Source organism: Hypoxylon fragiforme (assembly GCF_022984875.1).
Source record: "Hypoxylon fragiforme strain CBS 206.31 chromosome Unknown GGS25scaffold_2, whole genome shotgun sequence".
NCBI lineage: Eukaryota > Fungi > Ascomycota > Sordariomycetes > Xylariales > Hypoxylaceae > Hypoxylon > Hypoxylon fragiforme.
In genome coordinates this window covers 2,480,447-2,499,540 of record NW_026054757.1, presented here as the reverse complement: position 1 = coordinate 2,499,540, position 19,094 = coordinate 2,480,447, and the positions used below count along the sequence as shown (strand labels likewise).

General features: G+C 49.5%; 7 protein-coding genes across 7 annotated transcripts; 3 read left to right on the top strand and 4 right to left on the bottom strand.

Moving 5' to 3' along the window:
- Positions 1-1,177: 1,177 nt before the first annotated feature.
- Positions 1,178-2,461, bottom strand: GGS25DRAFT_518372 (uncharacterized protein; the record flags this gene model as incomplete). The annotated part of the gene is made up of 2 exons (XM_049263523.1): positions 1,178-1,598; positions 1,962-2,461. 2 exons carry the CDS (start codon positions 2,459-2,461, stop codon positions 1,178-1,180), a joined length of 921 nt encoding a protein of 306 aa, XP_049120253.1.
- A 1,699-nt stretch (positions 2,462-4,160) lies between these two features.
- Positions 4,161-4,704, bottom strand: GGS25DRAFT_518371 (uncharacterized protein; the record flags this gene model as incomplete). The annotated part of the gene is made up of 2 exons (XM_049263522.1): positions 4,161-4,395; positions 4,484-4,704. 2 exons carry the CDS (start codon positions 4,702-4,704, stop codon positions 4,161-4,163), a joined length of 456 nt encoding a protein of 151 aa, XP_049120252.1.
- Positions 4,705-5,857: 1,153 nt separating this feature from the next.
- GGS25DRAFT_518370 (superoxide dismutase) lies at positions 5,858-6,669 on the top strand (the record flags this gene model as incomplete). The annotated part of the gene is made up of 3 exons (XM_049263521.1): positions 5,858-5,905; positions 5,986-6,333; positions 6,421-6,669. 3 exons carry the CDS (start codon positions 5,858-5,860, stop codon positions 6,667-6,669), a joined length of 645 nt encoding a protein of 214 aa, XP_049120251.1.
- Positions 6,670-6,847: 178 nt separating this feature from the next.
- GGS25DRAFT_130600 (uncharacterized protein) lies at positions 6,848-9,457 on the top strand. Its single transcript, XM_049256228.1, has 3 exons — positions 6,848-7,386; positions 7,463-8,394; positions 8,455-9,457. The coding sequence occupies exons 1-3, from the start codon at positions 7,155-7,157 to the stop codon at positions 9,277-9,279; spliced, it is 1,989 nt and encodes a 662-aa protein (XP_049120250.1). The 5' UTR covers positions 6,848-7,154; the 3' UTR covers positions 9,280-9,457.
- Positions 9,316-10,393, bottom strand: GGS25DRAFT_130583 (uncharacterized protein). The gene is made up of 2 exons (XM_049256227.1): positions 10,129-10,393; positions 9,316-9,968 (listed from the first exon to the last, which is right to left on the bottom strand). The coding sequence occupies exons 1-2, from the start codon at positions 10,217-10,219 to the stop codon at positions 9,460-9,462; spliced, it is 600 nt and encodes a 199-aa protein (XP_049120249.1). The 5' UTR covers positions 10,220-10,393; the 3' UTR covers positions 9,316-9,459.
- A 662-nt stretch (positions 10,394-11,055) lies between these two features.
- Positions 11,056-14,148, top strand: GGS25DRAFT_476494 (uncharacterized protein). The gene is made up of 2 exons (XM_049259790.1): positions 11,056-11,764; positions 11,835-14,148. Exons 1-2 carry the CDS (start codon positions 11,589-11,591, stop codon positions 13,750-13,752), a joined length of 2,094 nt encoding a protein of 697 aa, XP_049120248.1. The 5' UTR covers positions 11,056-11,588; the 3' UTR covers positions 13,753-14,148.
- A 79-nt stretch (positions 14,149-14,227) lies between these two features.
- On the bottom strand, positions 14,228-18,465 carry GGS25DRAFT_476492 (glycosyltransferase family 1 protein). The gene is made up of 2 exons (XM_049259789.1): positions 14,324-18,465; positions 14,228-14,263 (listed from the first exon to the last, which is right to left on the bottom strand). Exon 1 carries the CDS (start codon positions 18,229-18,231, stop codon positions 14,974-14,976), a length of 3,258 nt encoding a protein of 1,085 aa, XP_049120247.1. The 5' UTR covers positions 18,232-18,465; the 3' UTR covers positions 14,228-14,263; positions 14,324-14,973.
- Positions 18,466-19,094: the final 629 nt, after the last annotated feature.

The window sequence follows — 19,094 nt, the reverse complement described above, 5'->3', positions numbered from 1 at the left end:
TGCGCGATGGTCGGCGGCCGTCGGCTTTTAGCTGTTCGTACAATACATACCTAGACAGCTGCAGGTCAAGGTCCCGGTGGAATGGTTGAAGTTCGGGGAGGGCTGAAAAGCAGTGGCCCCCCTTCCATCTCTCGGTCTCTCTAACCTTAGTGGGGCTCGTCTTGTCTCGTCTCGCTTTAGCCCGACCCAAGTATGCTGTCCCAATGGAAAGACCCAACCTAGGTAGGTAGATACTAGGTACGCTATAAAAGCGCCCGATCCTTACCCCGAAAGCCGCCCGGGCGGTTTACCTATTAATAATGGATGTCTCTATCCCAGTACCTAGCAGAAACGTGGGTGGTGGTCCTGGACCCCACGGGCTACACTAATCAAAGGTGCTACATAGGTCGCCGGGCTTTGACAATACATATTACATAGTTAGTATGCAGGACTTGATGTGAGAATAAGAAGCCGTATATAGGGCTGAGACTACTACTAATACTACTACCACTGCTACCACTGCTACCACTGCTACCACTACCAATACTAATACTGGAGAAGCTTCCAGATGTTTATCAAATTTGCCGGGAATGTTTCCCAGCCTTTCTACCTGTGTTACTTGGGAGTAAATTGCAACAAAATATTTCCGCCTATTGTTCTGGGAAATATGCCCAGGCAGGTATGTAGGTATGTGGGTATGTAAGGAGCTCGGCCATCATCTCCGGGGTGTGCGGCATTGATGTTCTTAGCCGGCGATAATAAACGATGGACCCCGAAAGTATAGGGGTCGCCGAAACCCTCTCTGTCAAAGTCGCCGAGTGGGCAGATGGGGTGAACTCCAGTGACTCCGAGGTCCCCTGAATCCCTGATATCTTACCTACGTAACCTCAGACCGCTTCATTAGCTGCTGCATACGGTGTCTGGATATGGATGTGCCTAATTGGGCAATGCCTATTACGGTAGGTAGGCACTTATGTATTGTATTGTATTGAGGGGGAATTCCTAACACCAAAAAAACGCCACGCCTAAATGCAAGATCCTGTACAATACCAATGCGTCCCCTATCCCCTACGTGACACTACATATTAGTACCTACCTAGATTCAATAAAAGAAAAAGAAAAAGAAAAGAAAAAAAAGCCACACCAGACCAGACCCCCCCTTCCCTACTGTAACTCGAATCCACACCCAGCCCAACCCTCACCCCAGATCCTGCAACTGCGCAAAATACCACTGCCGGCTCCAGTTCGGCTCGCCGAGCCGACTCTTCATCCAGCACTGGTAGGTGCCTTGATAGTTACCCCAGCCGACACCGACGCAGTCGTCGCGGTCGCCGCACGCGTTGATGCACTGCGCCATGGTGCTCGCGGGGGCGTGGCTGATGTCGCGCGCGCCGGCGTCCGCGTTGTAGTCGCGCCCGCACTGCACGTTGAACGGCTTCGAGCTGCCGCGCGACACGTAGACCGTGTTGTTGGCTTGCGGGCAGATTATGGGCGCGGTGGTGAGGAGGCCGGTGAAGCTGGGCGTGGGGGACACGAGGGTGGGTGTTGAGGGTTGTGCGGTGGTTGGGGTTGGGGTGGTGGATATGGCGGCGACTGATGAGGAGGAGGAGGAGATGCTACTGCTAGTAGGTGTTAGTAATTTGAGGTTTGGTGTGGTGGCGGTACCAGACATGCATGCTGACGTGAGAGCTTGTGGAAGTTCGTCTCAGGTCTCTCCCGCTCTTTCTTCTCCCTCTCTGCCTTAGTATCCACCGCCCATCGCTGTCATCAACGGCGACCATGATACCCAACTTCGGGCTCTGAAACCCCCCCCCCCCCCACAATCTCAGGCAGCGTAAATATAACACAGAGAGAGAATTGTCCAGGTGACCACCTATGTATGACAGATAGCCGCCCCCCTAACCACAAGCAGGAAGCAATGAAAACAACCGCGGAGAAGAAGAAGAAGAAGAAAACAGAAAAATCGCCAAAAAAAAACGTACCCCGAAACCGCAGCCGCACTACCAGAGACATGGCCGCTCGTCCTCGTGCCCAGCCCGATCCCCAAGCCCACCGCGATGGCGACCACGAACAAGAACGTCCCAATCGCCACCACCACGAAGAAGTGGTTCCGCTCGACCCCGCATATCCTCCCCGCCGGCGGTCGCGGCGGCATCATCGCCGTCGTCGTGGCCGAGTAACCCCCGAGCGTGCGCCGGTCAAAGCTGGCGGTGGTGGTGGTGTCTGGGTAGCCCTCATGTATAGGCGAGGGTGATGTCTTGGTCCCTGGCGCCACGGTGCTGGACATGGTGGACGGTGGCTGGTTAGCGAGCCACGTCTGCGTGCGCGCGAAGCCGTCGTGTGGGTGTGCTGGTTGTTGCGGCGGAGGCGGCATCTGCGCAGCGTACGCCTGTTGTTGCTCGTGGCTGAACGCATTGTACCCATCGTATCCCCCTTCGGCTTGCTGCGGCGACGGCTGCGGCGGGCGTAGTTGGTACGACATTCCCTCTGTGTTTGGTTTGTGTTTGCATATCAGTATGCTGGCGAGATTCCCTTCGTATTTGCGTTCACCGATGTCCTCGTGATCTCATTGGGGCTGTCTTAGTTAAACAAGCCGGGCAGAGATGGCAATGGTAACGAAGAAAGGTAGGCATGGGAAGGTAGGTGCTTAGGTAGATATGAGGGAGAAAAGAACCCTGAAAACAGCAGACACCCTTCAGCCCTACCGTTCGTTCTCGAAGAAACCATCCCGTCTTGAGAAGAAGTGAAAAAAAAAATCAAGTTATTCCTTACCTCACAACGCAGAGCTTACCTGTATGTGACTCTACGGAGGTAGGGGCTTCTATCATTCATGGGCTTGAGAACCCCTGTCCGCCACATGCTATAGGCTCCAGGGCTTTTTTTACTTAATGCGCCAGCTTGCTGACTGCATACTTAGCCTACCTGGTAATGAGGGCGCCCTTAACTTTGATCAAGACACTTGAATTGACTATGAAAGATCTTTCCTACCGACATATTGGCTTATAAAGCTAGCACACGAAGACCCTGATCTGAAATTGTAAGTGGCCCAAGTATTACACGCCTAACAACTACCTAACTATTAACTCCTTTGCGTTCTTGTACTGACTCCAAAGCAAGAATCTAGCTAACCTACAGCAAAACGATGCCGCGATGTTACCCGCCAAGTACCTATATAGTCATGATGCACTCGAATATAATAATACCAGCACTATATCGCTAACCAGGGTATCCAATAATTAGTTAGTTCATATTCGCATTTGCACGAATCCCCTTCTACAGTGTACCATTACCTCCCTCCCGTACCCCTCCCTCCAAAGACCAGCTGAAGCTTAGTCGGTGAATCTAGTTACCTACCGTCAGACTACGACCCCTGATTTATGTGGGGAGCCCACGATAGCTATGCAACATACTTACATTAGGTGCCTAGTATCTTACGACATCACCAGTAGAAATCCGTAACCGGTTGTGACTTCACGGCTAGTCCGAACTACTCTAGGTATAATACTTCAATATCGTCATTAGGCTACTCGGCCTACTTACCTACATAGGTACCTAGGTATGAATCAGGAAGTTCACGAACTTGACCTGACCTTGTACATGTATGTATAACCCTAGAGAGGCTGGAATTATGAAACGCAACTTTCCTTCTTTTGTTCGTTCGCTTATTGAGATACGTGGAGCTGAACCGATGTTGCTAGACTGTTCTAGACCGATGCTTCTTGAAACCTGGGGAAATGAAGCTGGGCTACTTATTTAGGTACCCAGGTAGGTATCCAGCTTGATGATCTTGCAACAACAATGTTTGGTCCCCTCGAGAATTACTTATGACTAATGAGTAACTTGTGAACAAGTTGTCAAGTGATGCTTCAGTCGCGTAGCTAGAACAGATTCAGCAGTCAACACTTGTCGCCAACAGCTATTGAGTTATCTCGTGCTAGAATCAAGCTAATTATCATACACAATGCTTCATTAAGGGTATTCTATGATACAATACTGTCGAATTACCACCGCCAAACAGGCCGCGGCCTGAACAATCGGATTTCCTCCCTAAGTAGCTAAGAGAACCCTGACTGAGCATCGCAAGGAATTGAGATCCCATAATCCTTGGGTGCGGTCCCGTGAAACTCCCGCTCCGTATCCGTGGACTCCGTTTGGTATATACGATCTTCGCGCGACCTTGTTTAATTGTATCCTATGATCCCTTCTGCGATGGGATCGGCATCATGTTGCGACCAGAGGGTGACTCTTCGACCAATTATCCCTTCACCACCAACCTCGATCTTCATTGGGTGGGCTAGAGACACTTCCATCGACCGCTCCTGTTGATTGTCTGCCAGGATCCGACTTTGTTGGGCCATACTGAACTTATATATAAAGGGACTTATTATGGCGGATGTGGTCAAGTCGCCGGTCTCACTATTGAATATATAATTAGCATACGGGTTTATCTCTTCTTTTACCTAACTAGCAGTAACATGGAAATAAGCAAAGGGGGGATTCTTACTGGATGCCAACTACACACGAGTCTAAGTCGACTAGACTGTTGCTAACGTCGTTGTCGCCTGGTGTGAACGTGGCGTGAGTGGCTGTTGAACCTCCCTTTCCACAGTCATGAAATGTGAGTCGACCGGCCATTGTCGGCGACATTGACCGAGTGCTTCGAAGCGGGGGACTGAGTACAGCGAGAGCACCACCGCTAGACTGTCGCGAGTGATCACCACACATGGTCACTTGCCGGCTCTCTCAAGGTTGATCCTCTTAGTTGGTGTAGGTGAGATCGAGGTCAATACTGTCTTGAAGTATTGTACGAGGGTGATATTAATGGCGATTATTGTCCGACTGGGCGATAAAGATACTAGATACTAGGGTATTGGATAGGTAGGTTGTGTTCAGACACAAGTTGAACAGATACTGGGTGTATTAAGTGTATTACTCGCAAGATTCTTTGTAGGTATGTAGTAGAGTTGTCAAAGTTTTACATTACCTCCTGCGTACCAAGTAGTTATATGTATAATACGTATAACTTCAATGTTGCTACTAGTGATGCCTTACAAGTCAGGCGACGATTCCAAGAGCCTAGAAATACTAGGTACTATATACCTTGGTGGATAAAGTAATTAAGCAGGCATGCAACCAGAAACATGAAGGAGGCCAGTCCTCAAGGTTCCACGATGTAGCCATGAGAAACGAACCCAGGAAAATTGGTTGCTCCATTGTATCCAAGGTTGTTGTTCTGACACGATAATTTAGTGATTCCAAAACGTTCTCAATAAGTGCGTCCTCCCTTGACACAAGGAATTATACGCGTGACTTTATCTACAAAACCATGAAAGTATTTGACTGGCGGCGTAGCAAGTACATTGGATGACACTATCCGAGACACATTAAATAGGTATTAGGTACTACGAAAGGTGAGCAAGTTTGCGCTCTTTGAGGCCGTTTCACGGGGCCCGCTTTCGGGAACGTCCACCTTTAATCAGCATTTTAGTGTTATTAGTGCCTAGTGTGTAGGGATCCAGATGATTGTAGCTCGTAGATGGCCATGGTAGAGTGCACATATGGCAAAATGGAAAGAACCCGGAAGGCACAATGAATGATGTAAAGACGCGGGGGAGAAGAACCTTGATGGTTACCGCTCCTTCCTTCATCGTTTTGAGTTTTCCAGGACAATTTATCACTTAAACCTAGAACCAGCTACTTACACACATCCTCGAACTCTTTTGCCTTGAACTTCCTTGAGCTGCCTAGGACATACTAGAGACCATCATACAACTACTCCAAGTCGCACCCAAACCTTTACCGATTCAACTACTGACATCCACGGTGTCATCACCTACATCCATACCGCGTATATACAGTACTTGAAACATCCATCAAAATGGCCGCTTCTAGCTACTCTCTTCCCCCACTTCCGTACGCTTATGACGTGAGTACTGATCCGAAATGGACGCCTTTGCAAACAATCATATAGAACAGCTCATGTTAACTTCCATGTGAACGAGCCAGGCTCTGGAGCCCAGTATCTCGAAACAGATTATGGAGCTGCACCACACAAAACACCATCAGACCTACATCACCAACCTCAACAAAGCCCTAGAGGCATCTGCCAAGGCCCTGTCCAATGGTAAGCTTCCGGATGCCGCGGCCCAACTGTCAGCCATCCGATTCAACGGCGGTGGCCATATCAACCATTCCTTATTTTGGGAGGGCCTGGCTCCAGCTTCCTCCCCCGACTCGAAGGTGGCTGCAGCACCCAAGCTTTCCGCCGCCATTAAGGACACCTGGGGAACTTTTGAGAAGTTCCAAGGGGCCTTCAACGCATCTTTGTTGGGTATCCAGGGAAGTGGTTGGGGCGTAAGTGTCTACATCTCTTACTAACTAAAAGGCCAAGGGGTAAGCCTTGGGTTGATGCTGATCAAGTACTAATTCCTGATATCATAGTGGCTTGTGAAGGAAGCCGGCACAGGACAGCTGCGAATCGTGACTCTCGCTAACCAAGAGGCGGTGGTGGTGGGTGACACTCCCCTCTTCGGGGTGGATATGTGGGAGCACGCATATTATCTGCAGTACCTCAACGGAAAGGCCGCCTACGTTGATAATATTTGGAAGGTGATTAACTGGAAGACGGCGGAGGCGCGTTATGTTGGAAGCCGAGACGATGCCTTCCAGGCTATCAAGGCCCATATGTAATAGTACACTAGTGACCGTCAGATAGGCGGCAGAGAATCAGTACATGCCAAAGATGTACTGTGAGTCTGTCATAACGAGTTTCGGGTACATACCTACTAGATAGGCAGCTCAAAATCTGGAAGCTTGAACAATGCTAGGACATACTTATGATGATCAATCGTTGTGCTCTACTTTTGCCATGACAAACATTGGAGGTAACTAACTATATCCATTTCGCATTCTGTATAACTATGTTGCATAGGTGCTTATAGGTATAAATATGCATATAACAAGGTGACCTCTCTAAGTCCCACAAGCCTTTTACGCTAACAGCTACCGAACTCCGGCACCCCGCCAATCGATCTTAGTTAATCCTCCAGGGCTGTATCCTGCATTTCTACTCCATAATTCCAAACGCTTTGTCGCGTTTCTACTTGACATCTTTATGTAACGCGTCAAGCTCTAGACCCTGATCCCCAATCCCCAATCCCAAAAGTTCAAATACTATGTCACTAACTCCTGTACCCCTGACCTCATCGCCTCTATCGTCCATTAACTCATATGCGACAGCAACCGCGTCTCCGCAGAATCATTTGGGCACTAATACCCCCATGGATCTCAGCACTCCCGTCGAAGCTGATGATACTACTAATACTACCATTGAATCATTTGCCAAAGCCAGCAAGCTACCCTTAGAGCTTAAGACTCATTGCCAAGTCTATTTGGAGGAAAACCTTTGTAGGTTATCACTGACATTCCTCCTTTTGAACCAATACCGAGCCGATTTCGCTGACTTGGTTTGTTCATTGTCAAGATCTCATTACTCTAAATCTTTTAAATAGTCTATTGTCGTCAACTTGCCATAATGCAGATGACACTAGTTATTGCCCTTCCACAAGCCAGTTGTCGCTGATTAGCAGTGCCATCGTCCACCCAAAGTTCACAACCAGGCCACGGGAAGAAGGCTGGGATGAAGTATCTGCTGAATCCCTCATCTATTTGCGCGGCCTTCTCGCCCGCCTTGGCCCTATCAATGGCCGCTTCAAGGAGGCCTTTCGCTTCATAACTGTGTCGCGCCACAACTCCCCCGAATATAATTCTGGGGATGATTCTAATCATAGTACCGATGATGATGGCGGCGATGCCACTTATGCGCATATAAAACGCAGCTACCACCTGGACAGTCTCTGGCGACGAGGACAAGACTTCTTCCATGTTGTTGGTTGGGCCTTCAACTGCTCTGTCCTCTACCCGAATCGCTGGCGGCATTGGAAGAATTGGCTCAAGTTCATGCTTGACTTACTAGAGCAGGATTTGGCCGAGCGTCATAAACTCGACATGGAAAGTGGCAAGCCTGATTATCCGATGCTTAGCAATTCTATTCTTGCGAGCTACGTTAGTCAGCGTTCCGGCCGGTCTACAGGGGGGTTGAAGATAATCATGGAGGCCATATTCGCGGATGGGAGTGTAACGGCGAGTTCCCATTTTCAAGAAATATGGGTAAAAGAGCATAAAGAAGCCCCCCAAGATGCTGCGAAGAAGAGGAAGCGCGAAACAGTGAACATTGAAAAGGGTAACTTTGGGGGCTATCTTGACGACGAATCCGTCTACTCTTCCCAAACATCGGAACCTCCAACGCCACAAAAACGCAAAACTCATTCGGGTAATTTGCGTGATTCAGATTTTCAAGCCTTGGAACCCGCCTATGTGGAATCTATCCCCTTGCGGCAACGTCTTTTCTCCTTGGTAAGTCATGGCTTATGGTGTTTCGTGTGACCGACTCGACTAACAGGCTAACTGCGATAGTTGTCATACCTTTGTCACTATCTCCCTAGCCCTATGCTTGATTTTTCGGATCTATATCAGAGATACGAGAGGACGGTAAAATCGCTACCACTACCTATCTTCACCGCGTTCGTAGACAATACGAGCTCTGCCCTGAGATTAGAGTCGCAAGTATCTACACTCCAAGGCATAACGCTACTTTTGATGCCCGCGTCAGCTTTATCGCCAGCTAAAGTTGACCGTACGTGGCAAGATGCAGATGGGCTCACATCTGAGATTCTTGAGCGTTGCTTTCTCCCCTACCCTGCTAACACCATTGCACTGGAAGATAATGCAAAGGTATCGATACTCTTAGAGAATATGCTACAGATTATGTGGCGCGATTCAACTGATAAGTTTGGTCAGGGCCTTAGAATGGCCACAGAGAAGGGCATTGCGGCGAGGGATGCCAAGGTCAAGAGAAAGAAGACTTCAGCGCGGGGAAGAATTCATATAGAAGATCCCGATGTGGAAGCCCGTGCCGTACTGGAGATGTCTGGCCAAAGGTTGGTCACACTTGTTGATCTAATTGAAGCAGATGATGAAGTTTTGGAAGAAATTGAAGTAGAGCCAATGGACGAAGATGGGGAGGACGAAGAAAGTAATGAAGACGATAAAATCTATTGTCTCTGCAGGCGCAAGCAGTCGGGTGACATGATAGCATGTGACAACAGCACCTGTCCATATGAATGGTTTCATTGGAGATGCGTCAAGCTCAAGTCAGTACCCGAATTCATGTGGCTGTGCCCAGACTGTTCGAAAGCCTCGAACGGGCGCGGAAGTAAAGCAGCAGAATCTGCGAGATGAAGTAGAGTTTCAAAAACTGATGCACCGGCACTGAAAACTTTTGTCTTTAATAGGGCCGTTTAAACGGCCATAATGGGAATAGCCTGTCTGCATGAGCATGATAATTTTACACTTGCTATACATAATAACATAACACAGCGCTGCGCCAGCTGCGGTCATCTAAAACACCCCAACACAATTTCACCTCTTCTTCGTCGACGTCGGACTCCAGGCTTCAGGCTGCCAGGTTTCTCCAGGAGCGGTAGCCTTTGCGCGCTTCCAGGGATCCTCTTTCCCAGGCGGCGTCTCTCTCTGTGCTGCATTCCGCGTCGCAGACTCCGGCGCCGCGGCGCGCTCCTCCTGCGACGGTAGCTGCATGGTACGGGCCGTGTTAAGGGGCGGCACGGGCTGGCCCCTTTCCTTGCCAGGCGCATCGAGGAAGCTGGGCTTGGCCTCCCAGCGAGCGTCGGCGTCGGCGGCGAGTACCTTCATGCGCTCCCGGCGCGCGACATCCGAGTTCAGCTCCTGGATGGTGGGCGCGCGTTGGCGCTGGTGTCGCAGCCACTGGTGCCACTGCGGCGGCACGGCGACATCGCTCAGGTGCGAGGCCCGCGGGTACTTGACTATGCGGCGGAACCGCGAGTCCGGCGCGGAGGGGTCGCCCCGGCTGAGGCGGAACTCCCAGTACGTGTTACCTTGGAGGTCGAGGCCTGTTGTGAGTGTGAGTAGGTATGATTATAGAAGTTGGGAAAGGGGGAAAAGGGGGAGGTTGGAGTCGGAGGCAGGGGGAAGGAAGGCTAAGAAGCCAGCCACCCCCCCAAGTGCCTGAAACAGAAAGCAATAAGGCAGCAAAAGCAGAGGACTACTCACCAACTAGGAACTGTTTTCGCCATGGAAACCGTAGCGCTTTCCATTGATACCAGGCTCTTCGTATCGGGCCTATCTGTGTTGCCGTTGACATTTGAGTATGTAAAATTTGGAGCAGCCCTGCCGGAGTTGGGCACTGGGTATGAGGTTGTATTAATTAGGTAGGTTGAAAGGGTTTAATGTGTAATTATCTTTTATACTTGGCTGAATAGAATACCTATACTAACTGTATAGGTTGCTACATACGCCGTAAGCATTGAAGCTGTCAAGAATCAAGATGAATGGATAAGAATTTCGCCTAGATACGGCATGTACACATGTATGTACACCGCCACAATGTACGGATTATCCAGTCGGATCTGTATTAGTGGCAGACTAATGCACCTGTCAGACCGCGACTATCCACTGGAGTATACCTAGGTACCTAGTATTTTTTGGTGTTAGTTAACTAACTAAAGCATTGATACGCCACAATGTGCTTGCCCTGCCAAGATCAACCATCAAAATTTGAGGGACCCATGGGAAGTACGCAAGCCCCGGGCCCCCATGAAATTTCCATTGGCGCCCAATCAATGCCGGGGTATGTGTCTAGCGTATCTCTTAGGCTAGCGTCACCCTATCACGCAACACAGCCTATCCGATATTCGATCCTCTTTTCAATTGTGCGATGGCGGGAGGTGGGGGAAAGATTTCAAGTTTTTCAAGGTTCCTAGGTTTTGAATACATGCATTTCTTGAAACGAAACGCATTAATTGTTACGGTACATATACATGTACTTCACCTGGGTTAATGTTGTAATAACAGTTGTATTCCAAGTAATGTACCTACATACATATGTCCATGGATCAATGTATACCTATATTACCTAGGTAGGTTAGGTAATTTCCATGTTTAATAATGAGAAACAACATAGCCCAGGTGAATTTACGGCTTTTAACTTGAATCCTTTAACTTTTAACTAATCCCCTTCTTAAACGTTCTCTCTTCCTACTAATATTCTCTCAACCTTGAACTTCTTCGTAGAATACCTCCATACTCTACCTAAGGTATCCTACCTACATACTACTATTATACTATACCATACCCACATATTAGGTACTCTATCGTCTATCGTCTATCGTCTATCGTCTGTTGCTGTCAGTTGCCCAATACTAGTAATCCAATAATACCTAGTACCTAATAATAATAATCGTACTTGGGGCCTAGTGACGTCGTCTACCATTCCATCTCCATTCTCATAACATCCCGCGCAATAATCCGCCATCCCTCTATTCCTCCATTCCAACCTTTCTAATTAATTTCCGAGTCGCAACCCGGATCTATTACCCGCTGTTCAGCTTATACATAAGTCTCCGTACCAACGAAGCGAAACAAAAGGAAACAAATCGACTTTCACCGGGGGATGCTGCATTGCGCGCGACCTTACATTTACTACATAATTCATAAGACTTATTGCTTATCGCATGACTACTATGGCCTCAGTCACGTCCTTAGACAAGGACTTGCGCCTATTGCGACTGGATAAATATACTCCGGCCGCTGCGAACGAAGCCCGCACCTGGATTGAAGGCGTACTGGGGGATAGACTGCCATCTAACGATCTCCTCGACGGGCTTAAAGATGGTGTTGCTCTTTGCAAGTAAGTGTCCAGCATGCGCAATGTTATCCGTCACTTATCTCGGTTTAGCTAATCTTCTATTTGTCTAAAGACTTATCAATCTAGCCGTCGGCCGGCCAGGTGTAAAGTTCAAGCAGTCTGCCATGCCTTTCATCCAGATGGAAAATATATCGCATTTTCTCCGTGCCTGCCAATCGCCGCCCTTAAATCTTCAAGACCATGATATGTTTCTGACCGTCGATCTTTACGAGCGAAAAGATCCAGCCCAAGTCCTCCAGTGTCTCGGCGCATTCTCTCGTGCCGCGCATGCCGTTAACCCCTCCGCGATTCCATCGCCAATTGGACCCAAAGCAAGAGGTTCTAACATGAGCCCGGAGAACACAGGCAGCCTGACAACCCCGAGGAACCGAGGCATGTCTAACGTCAGCAATTCCTCTTCCACCTATGGGTCGCGACCAGCGCTCACCCCCTCGAAAACTGGAGACTCAGGTTCAGGGCGCTGGAGTCCTACGAAGAGCCCGACTTCTGGCGATCGAGTAGGTTCGCCAAATGTGTCGACCTGGAGCAAGAGAGGGCACGAAGGTGTTACGAGCCCGGCCTGGAATATTGCGCAGTACGGTTATATGGGTGGCGCAAGCCAGGGCAATATGGGGATATCCTTTGGGGGGCGACGTCAAATCACCAGCGCCAGTCCTCATGTACCTAGTCTCGCCGATAAGGAGCGTACTCGAAAAGAGCAGGAGGCCGAGGCCGAGCGCCAAAGACTGCAGGCAGAAGAAGAAGAACGTGCTCGTAAGGCGGAGCTGGAAGCCGAAGAGGAAAGTTTACGATTAGAAGAAGCGCGTAGATGGGAGGAACAGACGCGACGGCTACGAGCAGAGGAGAAGCGCAAGGCCGAGGAAGAGAAACGTCGCTGGGAACAAGAGGAACGCGAATGGAAGTTGACGGAGGAAAAGCGACGGATGGAAGAAGAGGAAGCCGAAAGACAGTTAGCTGAAGAACGTCGTCGGGCAAAGGCCCAAATCGACGGCCGGTTGCAAGGGCAATTTCTTAGCCAGTATCAGGCAGAGCAAGGCATCGTCCCACAGAAAAGTGGTGGAGGGGGCTATAGCGATCGCATCAAACAATTAGAACAAGAGCTAGAGTTAGCAAGGAAGCGTGAACAAGAATACGAGGAAGAACGACAGAAGCGGTCGCACAACCGAGCGCGGTCCCGTAGCCGACCCAGAAAGGCGGAGCCGAGACCACCTAGCCGTCAGGACTCATGGCGACCGCGGGACGAGCGCGAGTTTTTGAGTACGCAGTGGCTCAGGCAGCAAGAACAACAACAACCACAGGAAGAGCAGGCCCAAGATATCGCCCCTCCGCCACCTCCGCGCCCGCTGCCTGTACCTGGTGCGGCGATAGCACCAGTAAAGACGCATCGCACAGGAGAGAGAGCGCCCCCCGTACAACCGTTAAAGCCTCAAAGAACTGGAGAGGGTAGGCCCCTTCCCATTCCTGACCGGCTTAGAAACCAGGCAACTGGAGGCTCTGGGTCGACCCCACCGTCGCGGCCGCTCCCCACGCCCTCGGCGAATTCCAACGGCAGTTACACTGGCCGCTTTAACGGTTCCAAAGCCGCCCCGGCCCCGGTAGCCCCGCAACAGACGTACTCCCGCGAGCTCGGAGCAACGGCAGAACGTGATGCCGAAGATAGGCGACGGGTAGAATCCCAAGCCAAGACCAAGGCGGGCGGCTGGACCAGTAAGTCGCTTCTAGAACGCGAGATGGAAATGGAGCGGCAGAGGCAGAAAGAGTGGGAAGAGTCGCAGAAGGAGACGGCACAGGCTGTGCGGTCAGGCGACGGTGTGGATGGGGTCGGCGGAGGCATCGGCGGTCGCTGGGATGTTAGTCAATGGAGCGGATATACCGGCGGTGACAACCAGAACAAGGGGTCTACCGGCATTGGAGCTAACAGGAGACAGATCGTTGGGCCTAGGCCCTTGCCTAGTCGGCCTGGGGCGTAAGGTCTAGGTGGGATCGAGTATCTCCGTCAAGGAGGAAAGGGGCTCCAGTCAGTTGGGTGCCACTCTTTCCGGTATACCTAGTAGGTAGGTAGGTAGGTAGTGTACCTATCTAACCTACTAACTTGAGTTCTTCGGATATCAAAGTGAAGAACAGGCACTGCATACCTAGGTGCCTATATACCTGTGTACCTAAGTAGGATACGCCGTAGGTAGCACTTACTGCACAACGCACTAGGTACCTACAGTACACTACTACATTGTCTAACCTAGCATAGGTATTATACCCCCCTTTTGGGCATTGAGTGTACATACATACCTCTACTCATCGTTATTTTGATATGTCATATAAATAATACCTACCTAACCTACCTAGGTATCTTGAATTCAATATAAACCTATTTATTAAAGTAAAGTATCCACCTAGGTTAGGTCCACAGCCATTCGTGAAGGTTGTTGTCCCCCCCCCCCCTTTTTTTTTTTTTTTTTTTGAAACTTCTCCCTTGGTATGTAGGTAAGTTAAAACACCTCCACTCATCACGGGGTACGTACCTAGGTAACTAACCTACCTAAGGTACCTACATAGACAACTGCCTGTCACCTTGAAGTGCCTCTGGAGTTTCGTATATTTACAGAATTACCTAACCTAGGTATGTACGTACGTACGTACGCCTTCATGGTATAAGCAACCTTTACCGCAAACCTCTTATGCAACCCTACAGCATTAACCCAAGTAAGAGAACCCAATAGTTAGGTATACATTAAGAATTACAGTTTATCACATACCAGGTACCTAAGTATGTATACCCTAGGTATATAGGTATATATACCTATACGCACCTATCTATACAAAAAAAAAAAAAACACCATCGCCAACTCCGGCTAACCAGAACGCCCCATTTACTGCGCTCGTGAGGTATCCATGACCCATGATTCATTATATCCATCCTTTATTCGTCTCGAGTCCTACTCTTTCGTTTACCAACTCCTTTTGATGTGCCGTGGTGTAGCGTAGGAGGTAAGTAAATAAGTCCCTAGGTATTGGGCCCATCCATCCATCCATCCAGTGAATTATATCCCCTTCTCCCTTTCTTGCTTAGCTCGCCATAACCTTGCACAGAACACTCATTGACATCAATACCAGAACTACCTTCCTTGCCCGTCCTCATTCACATCCTTAGCAAGCCCTATCCCTTTTCTCAATGGGAAATACTTCTCCGCCCCCTATCCATTCTGCGATAAACTTGCCCTAGCCTGATCAACTCTCTCCTCGTCGTGGGAAAATCTCCTCATATCAAAACTTCTCATGCGCTTCCCCAGCACGACATCGATGTTTTCGCCATTGGTGATACACTGAATGGCTCGCTCTGCGGTCTGCGCGGTCTCAAAAGCAGGGCCTTTTCCGTACTTGCCTAGTGAATTCTTCTTCGGGTTCCTTGACCTCCGACCGAAACGTGGGAGGACGTGTGTTTTGCCCCTTTCTAGCGCTATTATATCTGCTAGTTCGCACATGATTTTCCAACCGCTGAGAGTCGCCCCTAATAAGGCCTCACGCTCTGCCTCTGTCATGGCACTGAGCTCTCTTTGCGCTTGAATAATACGCGCGCGACGCAGATACTTGATAGGCTGCTTGCCTCGGTCGATTTGCTTAGCAATGCCTTGGAGGGTGTAGCCTATAGGTCCAAGGACCGCCGCGATATCCTTCAGCACGAACCCGGTAAGTCCCATGCCAATACCCGTCAGCGCCCCTTTGAAGCCGTCTTGTCTGGCACCTAAGATTGGCAGTCGTACGAGCCCAGTAAATCCGTCGTAGATACCGTAGATGAATTCGTACCCTGCGGCCCTGAGGCCTGACTTGACTCCGGTCACACGAATGGGACGTCTAACGGTTTCATCACCATACAGACGGGGCGCATTGTGAAAACCTTGAGCTATGGCGAGAGAAATGTCAACAGGAGCATGAACTAAGGCTCGTCCAGTTTTCCCTATCCCTTCCTCTATGTCGTCGAAGTAGGCATCCCGAGCAGACTCAAGAGGAACCGACCCAGGTGTAGATGGCGTGTGATTCAAGAGATGTTCGCGCCTCCTTCTTTTCTTCTTCTTCTTTCGTTCTGCTCGCTGGTTTGAAGTTTTAGCTAACCGATAGGGAACACTCCCGATTCCTCCAAATACGTCGCCAATGGTCCCCATCAATGAACCAACAAGACCGGTGATTGGTTCGCCTGGTCCTTCAAAGTCATTCCATTCTTTATGCCGAATAAGCCGTAATTTCCGCCATGGTATCAAGCCTTTACCAACAAGAAAGTCGGCTGCTATAGCGCTCAGCTTGAGGCTAGTTTTCTTAACTCGCCAGACCGCCACCCGATCATCTAGCAGCGCGCATCGGATAGAATCTTCACCAGACAATGACAGATTCCGGTGGAATGAGCTTACTGCATTTTGAGCTCCGTCGCCCTCAAGCACAATGTCCTTGGAGATTTTTTGTGCAGCCTCCAGTGCTTCATCGGTCAAGCAGTATTTGATACCATCTGCGAGCTTCTCGGCACTAAGATGTTTGTATGGCACCGGCATAGGACCAGCACCTGCACTGCCAATCATCGAACCCCAAAAGTGCTGATCTCCAAAGAATGGGACAGTCATGGTCGGCTTACCACATTTGAGGGCGATCGCCGTGGTGCCGGCACCACCGTGGATGACGCATGCCCGAACTCTTGGGAAGAGCCAATCGTGCGGAGTATTATCAAGCATGAATATGTTTTCCGGGACATCATCTTGACCTAAGCCACCCCATCCTTTGGATACTAGGGCACGGACTCCGGCAAGTCTCACGGCCTCGAAAATCATCTGCGTAAATTGATCGGCATCGTCGACAACAATGGACCCGAAGCCGATGTAAATTGGCATGTCTCCACTGTCGAGGAAGTTGACAAGATCATTCGGTGGTTTGAAAGAAGAGGCCAGGTCAAGGAATATGAAGCCTGACACGTCAACGTTGTCACCCCAATCTTCGGGTTTAGGTACTAAGCCCGGACTCCATAGATATGTAAATGGGACACGAAGACGGTAAGTCGCCCCTGGAGCCCAGAGGGTTGATACCGGGTCCAATCCTAGGGTCTTGACCCGAAAATTGTTGACGAGATCCCCAAGCCCCTGCCAGACCATCGTCTCAACCAGGGGATATGATATGAAATTAGTGTAGCCCGGGTCCACGTTGGATCGCCTAATAGTTGCTAGGGGGTGAGGAAATGCTTGTGTAGGGGTATAGGGGAATGTGAACATGAGATGTAGAGGAATGCCCAAGGCTTCCGCACAGTGGATATGCGCAAAGCTAGGGGGATTCGCGATGATAGCATCCGCGACGAATGGGTCCTTTTCTCCCATCATCTTTACATTATGGATATCCTTCTCATTATCAGTTGCATTGATGCAAGCTCGCCAAAATCCTTCAAACATCTCAGCCATGGCGGCCCGTCTCCTCCCAATATCGCCGGCTTTCACCGTTTCCAGGGTGGGAATCATGCCAGGATTCTTGACCATGAAGGCCATCAGGTCTGCTGGGTCGCCACCAACAGAAAAGAACTCCAACCCAGAATCCTTCTCGACGAAATCGCGGAATGCAGGGTGTGTGGCGATTCGTACGCGATGACCACATTCTTCTTTGAGTACTTTGCCTATTTTCAGGAATGGCTGTGCATCTCCTCGCGACCCGATAACCATAATGACTATGTTCAGTTTCGGTTGTTTCCACTTCCCAGAGGTAGCGGTAGCACCCGAAGATACTCGCTCAGAGGTTGGGCGGCTTTTCGTATGTTCTCTATCATCCTTCCTACTAGTTACAGCCTTCTTCACGGCCGTTCCCACTGCCTTAGCCAAGTATCCAGTAGTACTGGTGTCGTTTACCGTGATGCTTAGTCGGCCATCCCTTTTTGACACCTTACCCTTTGTGTGGTAGAGATCGTTCGCTACTCGGAATCGTCGAAATTGGTCATCGGACGTCCTCCGCCGTGGTCTTCGTATTGGTTGACCGGGCATCTTATCTACACCTTCACTTTCATCACCCGTTTCAGACGAAGAGGAACTTGAACTATCATCATCACTGTCGTGGTCGTGCGCGGTTCTAAGGGTTGTCTCAAGCATGGAAACATTCGTCCCAGCCCGTTTCAAGAGTGAAAAGGCGGGAAAGGTTGATGTCCTATGGCGAACTCGATGAAAGCCATTGGTTGAAGACTGTGTCAGCTTTGGGCGTAGTTTGTTGATTGGTTCTGAGTTAGTCTTCCTAGGACCACTTGTAGAATCAAGGGTTTGGGCATGGTTGGCATGGTTGGGTGTACCCACGGAAGAAGCTCTATTACGGTGGGTTGGTAGTTCAGCGTCTGGGGGGATATGACTCGGATAGACCAGATGGCCCTGGGTTCGGTCCTGTTCGGATTGTTCAACATTAATTGCTGCTGTCGACGGTTTGTCGAGTTCCATCGGAGTCATAGTCACATTAGCCAGTGCGAAGGTCGCTTTGGCGTGTTAGAGGATGGTGCTACGACATTTGATTTCGCTTGTTTTGCTACTGGTAGTATTGGTGTTTATTAAAACTATATTAGATAGAAAGATGAGAGAATATGCCCAAGGTTAAGGTTTTCTAACCTACTCAGCAGATAAAATTGGGAGGTTTCGTAAGATCAGGTGAATAAGTCAATACCTAGCTCTATTTCGAACTCAGATCACGACTAAGGATGCATGTGTAAAGCTAAATCTTGTTGCCGGCAGTACTAGGCAGGCTGCAGTACTAAGCAGTATTAGGCAGTGTGACATCATACTAGCATACTATCTAACGGGTATGTACGTAGTATGTCAGGGACTGAGGTAGGACAACCCACTAAGTTGGGCATTTGACAGGGAACTACGCCGTTACTACGGGTTGAATTATCCCTGCCAAGATCTTCTGATTGGTTGTAAGTGGCATATTGGTGCTCCCCACTGTCCCCAGCAATCACCACATTTGTTAGTGTACAAACTTTGGAACGCATATCTAAAAAAGAAAATTTAAAAAAAAAATCAAAATAGAAAAAGAGAAAAGGAACTAATTTCAGTCAAATCATCTCGCCTAATTCTGCAACGTGTAAATCGAAAGAAATGGAGGAACGATTACAGGCTGCTTGCGAGTATATAAGATTAACTCCGGATGCTAAGTTATCTACAGTAGCGCGACAATTCGACGTTACGCGCCATCGCCTTCGTACACGCGTCCAAGGGGGCGGTGGTGGTAAAAGGGGGCCAAAAACACCAAATACAAAGCTTTCAGCCGCCGAAGAGGACGAATTATGTCGCTATGTCGAGACTATCGACTAGAC